Source organism: Mustela nigripes, chromosome 14 (assembly GCF_022355385.1).
Source record: "Mustela nigripes isolate SB6536 chromosome 14, MUSNIG.SB6536, whole genome shotgun sequence".
Classification (NCBI taxonomy): domain Eukaryota; kingdom Metazoa; phylum Chordata; class Mammalia; order Carnivora; family Mustelidae; genus Mustela; species Mustela nigripes.
Window position 1 is genome coordinate 104,880,496 of NC_081570.1, and position 13,472 is coordinate 104,893,967.

Here is a 13,472-nt window from a genome sequence, read left to right on the forward strand (position 1 = left end):
CCCCGAGATCATGACCTGAGCCGAAGGCAGTGGCTTAACCCACTGAGCCACCCAGGTCATGATCTCGGGGTCCTGGGATCGAGTCCCGCATCGGGCTCTCTGCTCGGCAGAGAGCCTGCTTCCCTCTCTCTCTCTCTGGCTGCCTCTCCGTCTACTTGTGATTTCTCTCTGTCAAATTAATAAATAAAATCTTTAAAAAAAAAAATAAATAAATAAATAAAGTGCTGATATTTCAGATTTCTACAGTTATCTTTCACTAAATCAATGGGGGATAAAATTTATTATCCAACTTACTAGACACGGAGAAAAAAGTTAAAAAGCCTACTTATTAAAGAAGGAAAAGCTTTAGGATGTGGAAATATAAGGGTTTTGTTTTTGTTTTTGTTTTTACATCACTCATTCACATCACAATTGTAAGACACATTTTTTGAAGCTAGAAAAGAAAAAAGATACCACCAGATCTTAGTGTAAAGGTATTACAGTGCAGTGATTAAGAGCATGTATCCTGGGGCCAGACTTCTGGGGTCAAATCCAAGTTACCCTCTTTGTACCTCAGTTTTCTCATCTGTAATGGTAATAAGAATAATATTTACCTTTTCAACTAGTAGTGGTGATTACGTGATACTAATTCTTTTTTTCTTTTTCTTTTCTTTCTTTTTTTTTTTTTTTTAAAGAATATTTAGGGACATCTGGGTGGATCAGTCAGTTAAGCGACTGTCTTTGGCTCAGGTCATGATGCCAGGGTCCTGAGATCGGGTCCTGCATCAGGATCCTTGCTATGTAGAGAGTCTACTTCTTCCTCTCCCTCTGCCTGCTGTTCCTTCTGCTTGTGCTCTCTCTCTTTCTCTCAAGTGAATAGAATCTTAAAAAAACAAGGCAACTGTTAAAAAAAAAGAATATTTATTTATTTGACACAGATTGAGAGGGAGAAAGAGAGCACAAGCAGGTGAAATAGCAGGGAGAAGGAGAAGTAGGCTCCCTGCCGAGTATGGGCTTGATCCCAGGACTCTGGGATCTTGACCTGACCCAATGGCAGACACTTAACCGACTGAGCCACCGAGGCATCCCTACATGATACTAATTCTTGAAAATCTAATAGAACAATGCCATGGAGGCACTATGTATTAGTTTTCCCTCTAACTCAACACCTGGTAGCATTTGAACATACATCTTTCAGATTTTTGCCCCTCCAGATACATAGTTGTATCCAGATAAACTTAGAAATCTTTGAAATTTGGGGGGCATTATTGAAACTCTCAACATGGAGAGCTATCAGTCTTACAACATATGGAGACTTCCCCAACACACAGGATATCAGTACTTCATGTCCTAGGTTAACGGTTTACCTAAGAGGCTATGAGGCTTGGTAAAGTGGCCCAAGATTTGGAGTCAGACCTCAGGAGATAATGAATTCTGACTTGTCTCCTTCCATTTCAGCCATCTTGAGTAAGTTACCTGCCCATGAGCTTCTATTTCCTCATATCTAAAGTGCCATATAGTGTGGGAGATTGAGGAATGAGATGTGGGAATCCCAGCATGGAGCCTGGTAATGGGGTTCCATTTGTCCTTGGGATGGACCCTGCCGCCTCCTCTGAGGGCAGCAATCACAGCAGCATGTCCAGCTTTCCACTGAGGCAGATGTGTCTATTTTCTCAGAGAGTGAAGAGTACAAAGGCCTCATCGAATCCATGCTGGAGGAAGAAGTGCAGTTTGACAGGGAGCTGGCGGAGAAGACAAGACCGACTGCAAGGCTTGGGTAAGGAGGTACCTTTGTGGGAAAGTGGGTATTACTATGTGAAGTGGGGCAGCCCAGGCTGCTGGTATAAAGAGCACTTTTGTCCAAGGAGAGGGATAAAAAAAAGTCCATGGCAGGCACAGAACTAGATAAAGACCATTGGTGGGGCTGTGGGTATTGGGTGGTAGAGTAGCTAGGGGCCTGGGGTTCTCCCTTAAATAGCACATGAATAAAATGGAGACAGATACCTGAGTTGGAACACTAGCAGTGTGGCTTCTAGTTGTGTGAGCTTGGGCAAATTCACTTGACTTTCCTGCATCTCAGTTTCCTCCACTACTTCACCTGCAAAATGAAAATACAAACAGTATCATAGCCCTCAGATGGTTTTGAAGATTAAATGTATGATTCTGGGGCACCTGGGTGGCTCAGGGGTGTAAGCCTCGGCCTCCGGTCCAGGGCCTGATCAGGGTCCTAGGATGGAGCCCCGCATCTGACTCTTTGCTCAGAGGGGAGCCTGTTCCCCCTCTCTCTCTGCTTGCCCCTCTCTCTGCTTGCCTCTCCGCCTCTTGTGATGTCTCTTGTGATGTCAAATAAATAAATAAAATCTTAAAAAAAAAAAATGCATGATTCCAAGTTAGAATCATCTGTGACACATACGAAGCTCTCAACAAATATTTTCTGTGATTATTATACTTTTATTTTTTTATAGGTGTGGCGGTTATCATTAATGGACTAACATTTTCTACCACAAGAGAGATTTTCCCAGCTTTCCAAAGTGCCCTTTCATGATACGTTTCTCCTCAACTTTGATTTTTTTTTCCCCTAAGTACCATACTATGTGGAGCACTAACTGTAGGGCTGTTGGGCAGATGGATGATCAAGCAGCTGTTATCTGGAAAATAGGTTATTAATGTGCTGAGGACTAGCATGGTCTATCCTCAGAGGGTATCAAATATAGGCCGGATTGTGGCATTCAAGATGTCTTTTAGCCCTCTGTTGAAATGAAATCTGAGAAGCTCAAGTGTGTATCTACTAAAGCAGAGATACCTGATTGAAGGAAGCCTAGGTCTGGAGCCCTCACCAGCTCTGACACTTTATAGAAGCTCTGTGGGATAGGGTTTGAAAGACGGTCTGTGGAATATCACTCAGTAGGACAGCAGGGAGGAGATTCAGGCATCAGATGAGACAGATGACTATAAATGTCTAGTCCAGCTTTAGGATTATGTGGTTCTCAGTATTAACTGAATACCTGCTTGTGTGTGTACACTCTGTCGAGCACTATAAGTTGTGTGATACGTAGTACTGTCTCTTACCTCAGAGAGCTCACATTTTGGATTGAAGTCCATGCTAAATATTTGTATAATCATTAAAAAATGGTGAAAACCCACTTAGAGTGATGTAATTGTTGTTACTCAGAACTAACTTACTCTTCACTGTCTCCTGATTATGGCTTATTTTCATGGCACTCAAAAGAATGCTATCTTTCTTGACCCTTTCATTGATTTTTCTTTTCATCCTTTGTTTTTGTTTTTTTTTTTTAAAAGATTTTATTTATTTATTTGACAGAGAGAGATCACAGGTAGGAAGAGAGGCAGGCAGAGAGAGAGAGGAGAAAGCAGGCTCCCTGCTGAGCAGAGAGCCCAATGTGGGACTCGATCCCAGGACCCTGAGATCATGACCTGAGCCGAAGGCAGCAGCTTAACCCACTGAGCCACCCAGGCGCCCCTCTTTTCATCCTTTGAATCAACACCACGTGCACCCAGCCAACACTTTGGCTTGTGTGTGTGTGCACCACATTTTCTGCATAATGCTGGATGACCTATATTCCATGGAAATGGATGTGGGCTGAATTGAGGAACTGCAGGGACATCTTTTCAAAGTAAAGTTAATTTAAAAAGAAACAAACCCAGTACTGTTTCTTCATTCCCTCTGCCACAGGCAAGTCACACAACTTGTGTAAAAATTCAACTTGGGAAATTTCTTAGGGGCCTTCTATGAGATGTCTCTGCTGAAACTCCCATAAGCTATGTGCCATTATATTTTACTTTAGGAAATATGATCCCCTGATTCAGGATCAGGCCCGAGAACTGACCCACTTACGACAGAGGATACAGGAAGGGAAAGGTGTCTGTTATCTTTTCATTCAGCATACAAAGAGCATGGTCAAGTCTTTTAAGGGCATCCTCAGGAGCACTGACATTGCCCACTACCAGGGACAGAGATTCTGTGAACAACTGGCCCACGGAAGCCAGCTGGCAGAGAACCTTGCCAGCAAACTCGTCACTGGTAAGTTGGCTTACAAGCTATGGAGACCCTTAGATCCTCCCCAAGGTCCTTGCCTCCCGTAAGTCCCCATGCTTCCATGACTCTAAGAGTGACTTTTTAGCCAGATGTCCTGTTTTGTGCCCTTCTCAGCCTATTGATAGTGACGCTATCAGGTAGAAATACCTAGGAGCACTCACCTGGGCCCAACGTGAGCCCCCACAGACATTTCCCCTTTCTTTTAAGGATAATTGATTTACAGTAAAATGGCACACTGTAGTGTCAGTGCTGTGAGCTTTGAGAAATGCATACACAGAGGTGTAAGCGCGGCCACAACCGGGATATAGAACAGTTCCATCACCACTCAAAGTTCCTTTGTGCCTCTATGTAGTCGAACATTGTCTCCCGCCCCAGTTTCTGGCAGCCACTCTATCTGTTTTCTGTTCCTACAGATTTTCCATCTTCTGAATGTATCGGTAGTTTCTTTGTTTCTCCACTGTTGAGTACTATTCCATTATATAGATACACCACTTTTATTTATCTACTTACCCAGTGAAGGGCATTTGGATTATTTCCTGTGTGGGGCAGTTATGAATAATAGCTATCAAGATTCACATATAGGTTTTTGTGCGAAAATACATTTTCATTTCACTTCACTTGGATAAATATCTAGAAGTGGGATTGCTGGGTCACGTGGTAAGCGTATGTTTAACCAGTGTGGCTATACCATTTCAGAGTCGCACTGGCATTGTGTGAAGGTTTCAGCTGTTCCCCTATATCAACTTTTAATAATTTCAGGTTTTTGTTCTTTTGCTTTTTGTCTTTTTAGCAGTTTTAATAAGTGTAGGTGCGGGAGAAGACACTGTGGTTTTAATTTGCATTTCCTTAATAGCTAATGATTTTAAGGATCTTTTCATATGCCCATTTACTGTCCTTATATCTTTGGTGAAGCCAGTATTCAAACATTTTGTCATTTTAAAATTGAGTTGGTTGTTCTTATATTATCAAGTCTTGAGGGTTCTTTACATTTCTGGATACGAGTCCTTTATGAGATATTTAATTTGCAAATATTTTCTCCCAGACTATGGTTTATCTTTTCATTCTTTAGCAGTGTCCTCAGAGAGCAGAATTTCTTAATTTTAATGAAGTCCAATTTATGGATCATGCTTTTTTTTTTTTTTTTTTTTTTTAAAGATTTTATTTATTTATTTGACAGAGAGAAATCACAAGTAGGCAGAGAGGCAGGCAGAGAGAGAGAGAGGAGGAAGCAGGCTCTCCGCTGAGCAGAGAGCCCGATGCGGGACTCGATCCCAGGACCCTGAGATCATGACCTGAGCCGAAGGCAGCGGCTTAACCCACTGAGCCACCCAGGCGCCCCTGGATCATGCTTTTGTAGTTATATATCTGAGAACTCTTTGCCTAAAACAAGGTCCTTTTCCTTTCCATATAAACTTTACATTCAGCTTACCATTACCTTTTTTTTTTTTTAATATTTTATTTATTTGATAGAGATCACAAGTAGGCAGAGAGGCAGGCAGAGAGAGAGAGGGAAATAGGCTCCCTGCTGAGCAGAGATCCCGATGAGGGGCTCAATCCCAGGACCCTGAGATCATGACCTGAGCTGAAGGCAGAGGCTTTAACCCATTGAGCCACCCAGGCACCCCCATTACTGTTTTAAAAAAACAGCAGCAGCAACAAAATCCTCTTGGGATTTTGAGTGGCATTGTTTTTTGGTTTTTTTTTTAAAGATTTTATTTATTTATTTGACAGAGAGAGATTACAAGTACTCAGAGAGGCAGGCAGAGAGAGAGAGAGAGGAGGAAGCAGGCTCCCCGCCAAGCAGAGAGCCCGACGCGGGACTTGATCCCAGGACCCTGAGATCATGACCCGAGCCGAAGGCAGCGGCTTAACCCACTGAGCCACCCAGGCGCCCCGGCATTGTTTTGAATCTATGAAAAGCTTGAGGAGGATTGACATTTTTAATAATGCTGAGGTTTTGTTTTGGGGGTTTTTTTGCCAGAGAGAGATCACAAGTAGGCGGGGAGGTGGTGGTGGTTAGGAGCAGGCTCCCTGTTGAGCAGAGACCCTGAGATCATGACCTGAGCCCAAGGCAGAGGCTTAACCCACTGAGCCTCCCAGTGCCCCAGTGCTGAGTTTTCTGGGGCACTTGAGTGGCTCAGTTGGTTGAGTGTCTGACTCTTGGTTTTGAATCAGGTCATGATCTCAGGGTCCTGGGATTGAGCCCTGTGTGGGTTCTCTCCCTCTGCCTCTCCCCTGCTCGCTCACTCTCACTGAAATAAATCTTAAAATAATACTGAGTTTTCTAACTCAGTAATAATACTGAGTTTCATAGTGCCTCGTTAGGTTGAGGAAGTTCCCTTTTTTTTTTAATTTTTTATTTTTTATAAACATATAATATATTTTTATCCCCCAGGGTACAGGTATATGAATCACCAGGTTTACACACGAGGAAGTTCCCTTTTTAAATTTATTCATATTTGAATGAACAAACAAAAATTTTGTTTTTTGTTTTATGATGGTGACTGCTGACAGTAGAGAAAATTAAGTCTCCTAATGCAAACATGAGCAGGCATGGTCCAACCAAGAAATGTTTCCAAGTTATTTGAGAAAGTTCTTTTTATTCCTTATTTTCCAAAAGTTTTATTTTGAATAGCTGTCGAACTCAGATGTATTTTATTCATTTATTGAAATGATTGAATATTATATCATAAGACCCTGGGTCCTATTAAAACCCTATGGAAATTATTTTTTAGCAGGCAGTCAACACCATTAGGTTCAGACTCCCAAGTTCTGTCTCACCTTTCAATGCCTCTGATAGGCAGCTGTTTGGGTTGGTCCAGCAAATACGTTACTCAGGTTTAGTCTGGATTAGGTGGTAGTTTATGTGGTAATTCAGTTCTCTAATCCTTTGTCATGATTCGTTGGGTCTATTCCACATATATTCGGTTTGGGGGTGAGTCCTGGGACTTTTGTCAGCTCATAGACCATTTTCTAGCCTTTCTTCTCTCTGGTATTTCTTCCATACTTTTTAGTTTCCCAAGGGTCCCTTTTCCGAATTCTTCTGTTCAGAAAGATTGAGTTCACTCAGAGATTTCTCTTCTCACACTATGTTGCAGTTCTGCATCACTGGGGCTACTTTGAGAGCGAGGAGACAAGAAAATAGAGAAATAGAAAATAAAAGGGAGCATTCTTTACACTTTTTAGGCAAGAGGTCCCTTTTTCCTGGTTCTTTTGATCAAAAAGTTAGATTCTCCATTGTGATTTAGGTCACAATTCAGCTGCCTTGACAATATAGTTCTGCAACTGTGGTGATCTCTAGTTGGGGTCAGGAAAAAAAAAGGAAGGGGAGATTCTCTTCATACACTCTGGCATGCACAGGTGCCTTTGTCCAGTCATTTGGTTAGAAGGGCTAGGTGGGTTCTCCTGAAGTTTTTGCTCCTCCGAGATTGCAGTGTGTTCTTTATGAGAGCCTAATAGGACACACAACCTTGGTCTAGCCAGCAGCTAGCTGTGTGGCAAAAATGGATGTTACAGCTGGAGAAGTCCACAAGGCAGCTGAGCAAGGATTCTGAGCATCGGACAAAAGACATTTTAAACTTTTTGCCTTGGCTTGGTAGCAGATGTCATGGTAATGATTTGCCATACCAAGAAAACACCATTCAGTGTTTCTCAGGAAAATCTGCCAGGCTACTTCTCTAAAGACACAACCTAAGCCTTCTCTCTCAGAGCCTTCTGAACAAACATGCAGAGTGTTTGTTTCCGATCATATAGGGCCTCGTATTTGTGATCAGATACGATCACATATGATCAGAAACACAGTACTGATCCTATAGGCCCTCGTATTTATAATGTGTGAAATGGGACTTGCTCAATTTCTGACTGGCTGTTTCTGTTTTTTGGCTCACAGAAAATTACAATGATAAGAAGGATGAAGATGGACAGGAGCCATTGGCACCCAGGTAAATGAATATGAAGTGATGATAGAATGGTGAAGTCTAGAGAAGATTCGAGAAGCTATAGCCACGAGGCCAAATGCCCAGATGCAGGGAAAAAACTCAAAAACTGCTGATTGTACCTATTTCTTTTCTTTTCTTTTCTTTTCTTTTTTACATTTTTAAAAAGATTTTATTTATTTGAGAGAGAGAGAAAGCATGAGAAGGGGGGAGAGTCAGAGGAAGAAACAGACTCCCTGCTGAGCAGGGAGCCCCATGCAAGACTCCATCCTGGCACTCCAGGATCATGACCTGAGTCAAAGGCCATTGCTTAACCACCTGAGCCACCCAAGTACCCCTGATTGTACCTGTTTCATTCATTCATCATAACAGTGTTTGTCCTTTGAAACAATGCTGTCTGTTCTCTGTGCAGTTCTTGTATTGGTTACCATTTCCTAGTAATTCATTAAGTTTAGTTAGACTAGAGTCAGTCTGACATAAGGGCCAGAGATCCCTGGTTTCTGTATTCTAAAAACCTGTACTGTTAAAAAAAAAAAAAGAAAGAAAGAAAGAAAAAAAGAAAAGAAAAAAGAAAGAAAGGAAAAAAAAACCAGAATGAGACATTGTCTCAGGAGCCAGTATTTAGGGGACCACTTCATATTATATTAAACAAAAGTTGTCCACAGCGTTTTGAAACTGTAATCCTAGGTCTTTGTGTGTCATTGAGTGTATTTTCTCAAATAGCCGGGTCTACTTCCTCATCCACATGTTACGTAATCAGCACACAGAACAGCTGCTGCTGCTCCCTTTTGCCCAGCTCTACGTACAGTAACCCCCGTCTGAAGTAGATTGTTAATGCTTTCTTTCTCATCCAGTTGGCCTCTTTGATTTCTGGTGTCTAATCCAGGAGCTTCAGACAGGACCACTTCTAAAGCTGTGGTTCCAGGTTGCCTTTGTTTAATCTCCTGACTTCTCTCCTTCCTGGCCCCCACCCAGGCTCAGCAAGGAGCTCCAGGAGGAAGTGAATGAAGCCCAGGAAGACTCACTAGATGAACGGTATTTGACTCATTCCAGTCGCTGTGACTCTGACCAGCCTCCCAGCAGCAGTGCCTTCCTCTCTGATGTGCAGGAAGCCAGTTCTGCTGTGGAAGTCACCAGTGAGTATTCCCATTGTAAAGAGAATAAAACCACCAACATTGGAAGAATGGAGAATGAAGCTCCAGTAGCTTCTACATGCTTACTGCCTCTCTCTAGGCTGCATGAGATCATCTCTGCAGGCAGGCCCTAAAGACTGACCTTGAAACAGTGCTTAGGCTGAACGCAGTTCTGGTACCAAGTTTCAAGTACGGGTCTGTGGTGGCTCAGGTAATTTGCATTGTTCCTGGTCCACACCTCATCTCAGTCACTCTGGCCCCCGCTGGCATGTGCGAGCTGGTGGACTCCAGGCAAGCCAGACTGAGGGTGAAGGGATCATGACAGGCTCTCTGCTATCACTTCAGCTGTGTACAGAAATCTAATAGACCTCCTCTAAGATAAAGCATCTTAGTTGTATGTGTATAGGTATTGTTTATGTATCTGAGTATTGCCTGAGAAATACCAGCAGTTTTGCCTATATTTTTGGAGGTGGAGTATCATGGTTCTAGTCTCCAGTCTTCATCTCCCTTCAGATGACTTGCTTCCTTAAAAAGTTCCATCTTAGGGTGCCTGGGTGGCTTAGTGGGTTAAGCCACTGCCTTCTGCTCAGGTCATGATCTCAGGGTCCTGGGATCGAGGCCCGCATTGGGCTCTCTGCTCAGCAGGGAGCCTGCTTCCCTTCCTCTCTCTCTGCCTGTGATCTCTGTCTGTTGGATAAATAAATAAAATCTTTAAAAAAAAAAAAAAAAAAGTTCCATCTTAGTACCAGGACATCTGCTGGCTTCCCTAAGGACAAGGCTCAGCTCTTAGCAGCCCCTGGGTAAATGGCTAGGGTTCCCATCCTTTGGGTGACACCATTTTTAAAAAATGTCTCTGGGTTTAGTCTCAGTGCTATAATCTACTCTAAACCAACAGCCAGCCTATCTACTGGGAAAAAAAGGCCTAATCTACCAGCCATGCCACTAGCATGCCCCTTTCCTAAGAAACTCCAAACTAGTCAGTGTAGTTCCTCTAGGCATATGTCCCTAGGGGAAGCAGCCTCACTGATGCGTTTGTGTGCGCGTGTGTGTGTGCACATGTGTGTGTGTGTGTGTTTGGAGATTAAAATCTCAACCTTCATCATCTTTTCCTTTATTGACTTTGACTTTTCTTTGAGGATAATAGTTTGGACTATTAGAGAATTACATGTCTTAAGTCATCTTATAGGCATGAGTAAGAGACTTTTTGAGATTTTATTTATTTAGGGGCGCCTGGGTGGCTCAGTGGGTTAAAGCCTCTGCCTTTGGCTCAGGTCATGATCCCAGGGTCCTGAGATCGAGCCCTGCATCGGGCTCTCTGCTCAGCAGGGAGCCTGCTTCCTCCTCTCTCTCTGCCTGCCTCTCTGCCTACTTGTGATCTCTGTCAAATAAATAAAATCTTAAAAAAATATATTTTATTTATTTATTTGAGAGAGAGAGAGACTGCAGGGGGAGGAGCAGAGAGAGAGGGGCAAATAGATTTTTTGCTGACCACGGAGCCTGATGTGGGGCTTGATCTCACATTCCTGAGATCATGACTTTAGCAGAAATCAAGAGTAAGATGCTCAATCTACTGAGCCACCCAGGCACCCCAAGAAAGAGACTATCTTTTTTTTTTTTTTTTTAAGATTTTATTTATTTATTTGACAGACGGAGATCACAAGTAGGCAGAGAGAGGAGGAAGCAGACTCCTGCTGAGCAGAAAGCCCAATGTGGGGCTCGATCCCAGGACTCTGGGATCATGACCTGAGCCGAAAGCAGAGGTTTTAACCCACTGAGCCACCCAGGTGCCCCAAGAAGGAGACTATCTTAATCCACTCAGTGATCCCTGAGTTTTTAAATGTGATATAAGCCATGTTAGGTTTTGTCTTTTTGCCAATGGTGGGTACCTTTTATTACCCAGGCAGTCCCCTTACAGAGGCTTCCTCATTCCTACTTTCCATTTCACCTGGAGATGTGACATCTATTAAAGATGTTCAGTCATAAATCATGTGGGAGAGGTATTTAGTAGAGACATTCCCCGTACCAGAAAGTCTTACCTCAGCGGTGCCCACACCTTTCCCAGTACTAGATAAGCCCTACTCAGAAGGATTCTTTGGTATTTTCCTGCCTTGTGTCAACCCCCTTTATGCTTCCCAGATCCTTGTGTGAGAGGTAGTCCTGTGGAGTTTGCTTAGCACTGGACCATGCTTTGAAGTTATTTAAAGGGCTGTTAGAGGAAGTTCCTTGGTTTTCCCTGATGAAAGAGGAAGTTGGCAGAAGAATGGCAAAAGGCAGGGATCTTACTAAAAGGCCACCCCATTGGTGATAAGGATTCTCCATCTTCTACCTCATTCCCTGTCTGGTGGAATGGCTGCAGAAGATGAGATCCACAACCTGTACCAGCACCTGAGGGAAATTCTTTTCATCAATGACTGCCTTCAAGAAAAGCTGGAACATCATCTCAGCATTTCTGACCAAGGAAACGGTAGGGGGGAGCCCAAGGCTGCCTGCTTCTGGCATTATGTATCTTTCTAAGGATCTGCCGTGTGTGTGTTTCAGGGCTTCACAAATTGCAAGAACTTGATATACCTTACTTCATTTACTCTTAACAAATGGCCCAACTAGGGAGAATAGGGCAGGTATGAATATTCCTACTTTTTAGGTGAGTAAATAAGCTCAGAGATTTGCCCCAAGGCTGAGTTATGCCTCCATCTTTGAGTTGTCTGGCCTCCTAAACCCTCCTTGTGACTCCTCTGCTATATCCTTTCTGCTGCCCCTCTCCTCTCACATGGTGGTCATCCAGTAGAACTCAGGTTGCTGAGTAACGCCTTCAGCAGAGTGAGGGTCTCTGCTGCTGCCATCCTCATCCCCTTCTCTAATGTCTTCATTACTCTTCATTGTCCCCAGCGTGGTTCTTCTCCTCACATCCTTCTTCTGGATTGCACTCACACAGGGGCCATCATTCCTCAGTCTTGGACTGGGTCAGAACAGTGACTGGGCCTCTTCTCCACACCAAAGCAGCAGCTATATCGTGAGAAAAGTGTCCTTCATAATTTCAGGCATTGGGTGTGATAATACTAATGAATGAGCTGGTACTTGTTAAGGGCCTTGTGAAAATTAAGCTTCTCTCCCATTACACTGAAGACCCAACCTTTGAGTCCCCAAACTTTTCTTATGGGCTGAGAAAGAAGGGAGAAAGAATTGCAGAAAGCATTATCTCAAATGAATGTGTTTAACTTGGCCTAAACTGTAATTATTTCCTGGACTAGGATGCACGTCTAACCTTAACAGGCAGAGCTTGGAGTCTGCTTCCCAGCTGTACAATGAAAACAGAAGTATCAGGGAAGAAAGTCTGAGCCTTCTGGCTCACCTGAATCGTATTTCCAGAGGTAAGTGGTCAAAACCCACGAGACAGTCTATCGCCCTGGACCCTCAAGGACGACAATCTGCCTCCTTGTCTTGTGCTCTTCTTATTTTTCCAGCGACATGCTTATATATCCTCACACAGCCAATGAGCGCATAGGGTACAGAAGGGGGCGAATCACAGAGGGAGCCTAAGCAAGATGACTGCGCCAGCAACCAATGATATACGCTTCCTCTTAGGGCGTTCTGCTTAGTCTTATGAGGCAACTTTTCTTGGCAGCTCGCCATCTTTTAATGGCGGAGGCCACCCTGGCCAGGGGCCTGCCTCCAACAACGGTCACTTTCAGCCTTCTTGGGTCTCTTGCCATACCCAGCTATAAAAACAAAAAGTGTTCAGGAGGCCACAGCTACCCAAAGCCTCGTGACTCACAATTCTCAATGTAGAGAGGGCTCCCTCTTAGGTGCTCCCTCTACAAGTCCCCAGACTCCAGGCTCCACGAAGGAATACCTCTGAGAAATGCATCATTTTAGGTATAAACCACACCTCACTAATGCAAGCCTGAGAAGAAAAGAACAATCCTCAAAGGTCAGAGGACATAAAACAATAATTTTAATTGAGTAAAATTTGCCAAGATTAGATAAACTCTGTCTTAGAATGCTGAAAGAACAAGCAAACAGAATTTAGAGGTCAGTAGTCTTTGAGGAAATGTGAGGACCAGAAATGAGTTTAAAAGGAGCAAAACCCCAATTTTGAAATGGATGAAAATAGGGCACTAAAAAATTGAGATAAGTGTAGCTTATACTGATCCTTGGCAAAATACAAATTCATTGCACTAAAACGATAATATTCCAGTCACCTTATGGTTCCCAGCTCGTACTATTGAGAAAAGTCAAATCAAACCAAATTACCCTCAGGTTGGCAAAAATATTCACAAACCTGCAAAATATCTTCCACCTATGCCCTATACACCAGACTCAGTATTTACTAAGTTTTTGCCATGTGTAATGCCCACCTCAATAGACATT

General features: G+C 43.2%; 1 protein-coding gene across 1 annotated transcript in view; it reads left to right on the forward strand.

Annotated features, from left to right (window-relative positions):
• LOC132002126 (neuroblastoma breakpoint family member 6-like protein) overlaps nucleotides 1–12,606 on the forward strand; it is a 13,979-nt gene extending 1,373 nt beyond the window's left edge. The window contains exons 2-8 of the mRNA XM_059377119.1: nucleotides 1,657–1,756; nucleotides 3,786–4,021; nucleotides 7,926–7,977; nucleotides 8,947–9,107; nucleotides 11,461–11,568; nucleotides 12,353–12,472; nucleotides 12,566–12,606. Coding sequence (XP_059233102.1) covers nucleotides 1,657–1,756; nucleotides 3,786–4,021; nucleotides 7,926–7,977; nucleotides 8,947–9,107; nucleotides 11,461–11,568; nucleotides 12,353–12,472; nucleotides 12,566–12,606 — 818 coding nt within the window. The remainder of the gene's footprint in view (nucleotides 1–1,656; nucleotides 1,757–3,785; nucleotides 4,022–7,925; nucleotides 7,978–8,946; nucleotides 9,108–11,460; nucleotides 11,569–12,352; nucleotides 12,473–12,565) is intronic.
• The last annotated feature ends 866 nt before the right edge of the window (nucleotides 12,607–13,472 follow it).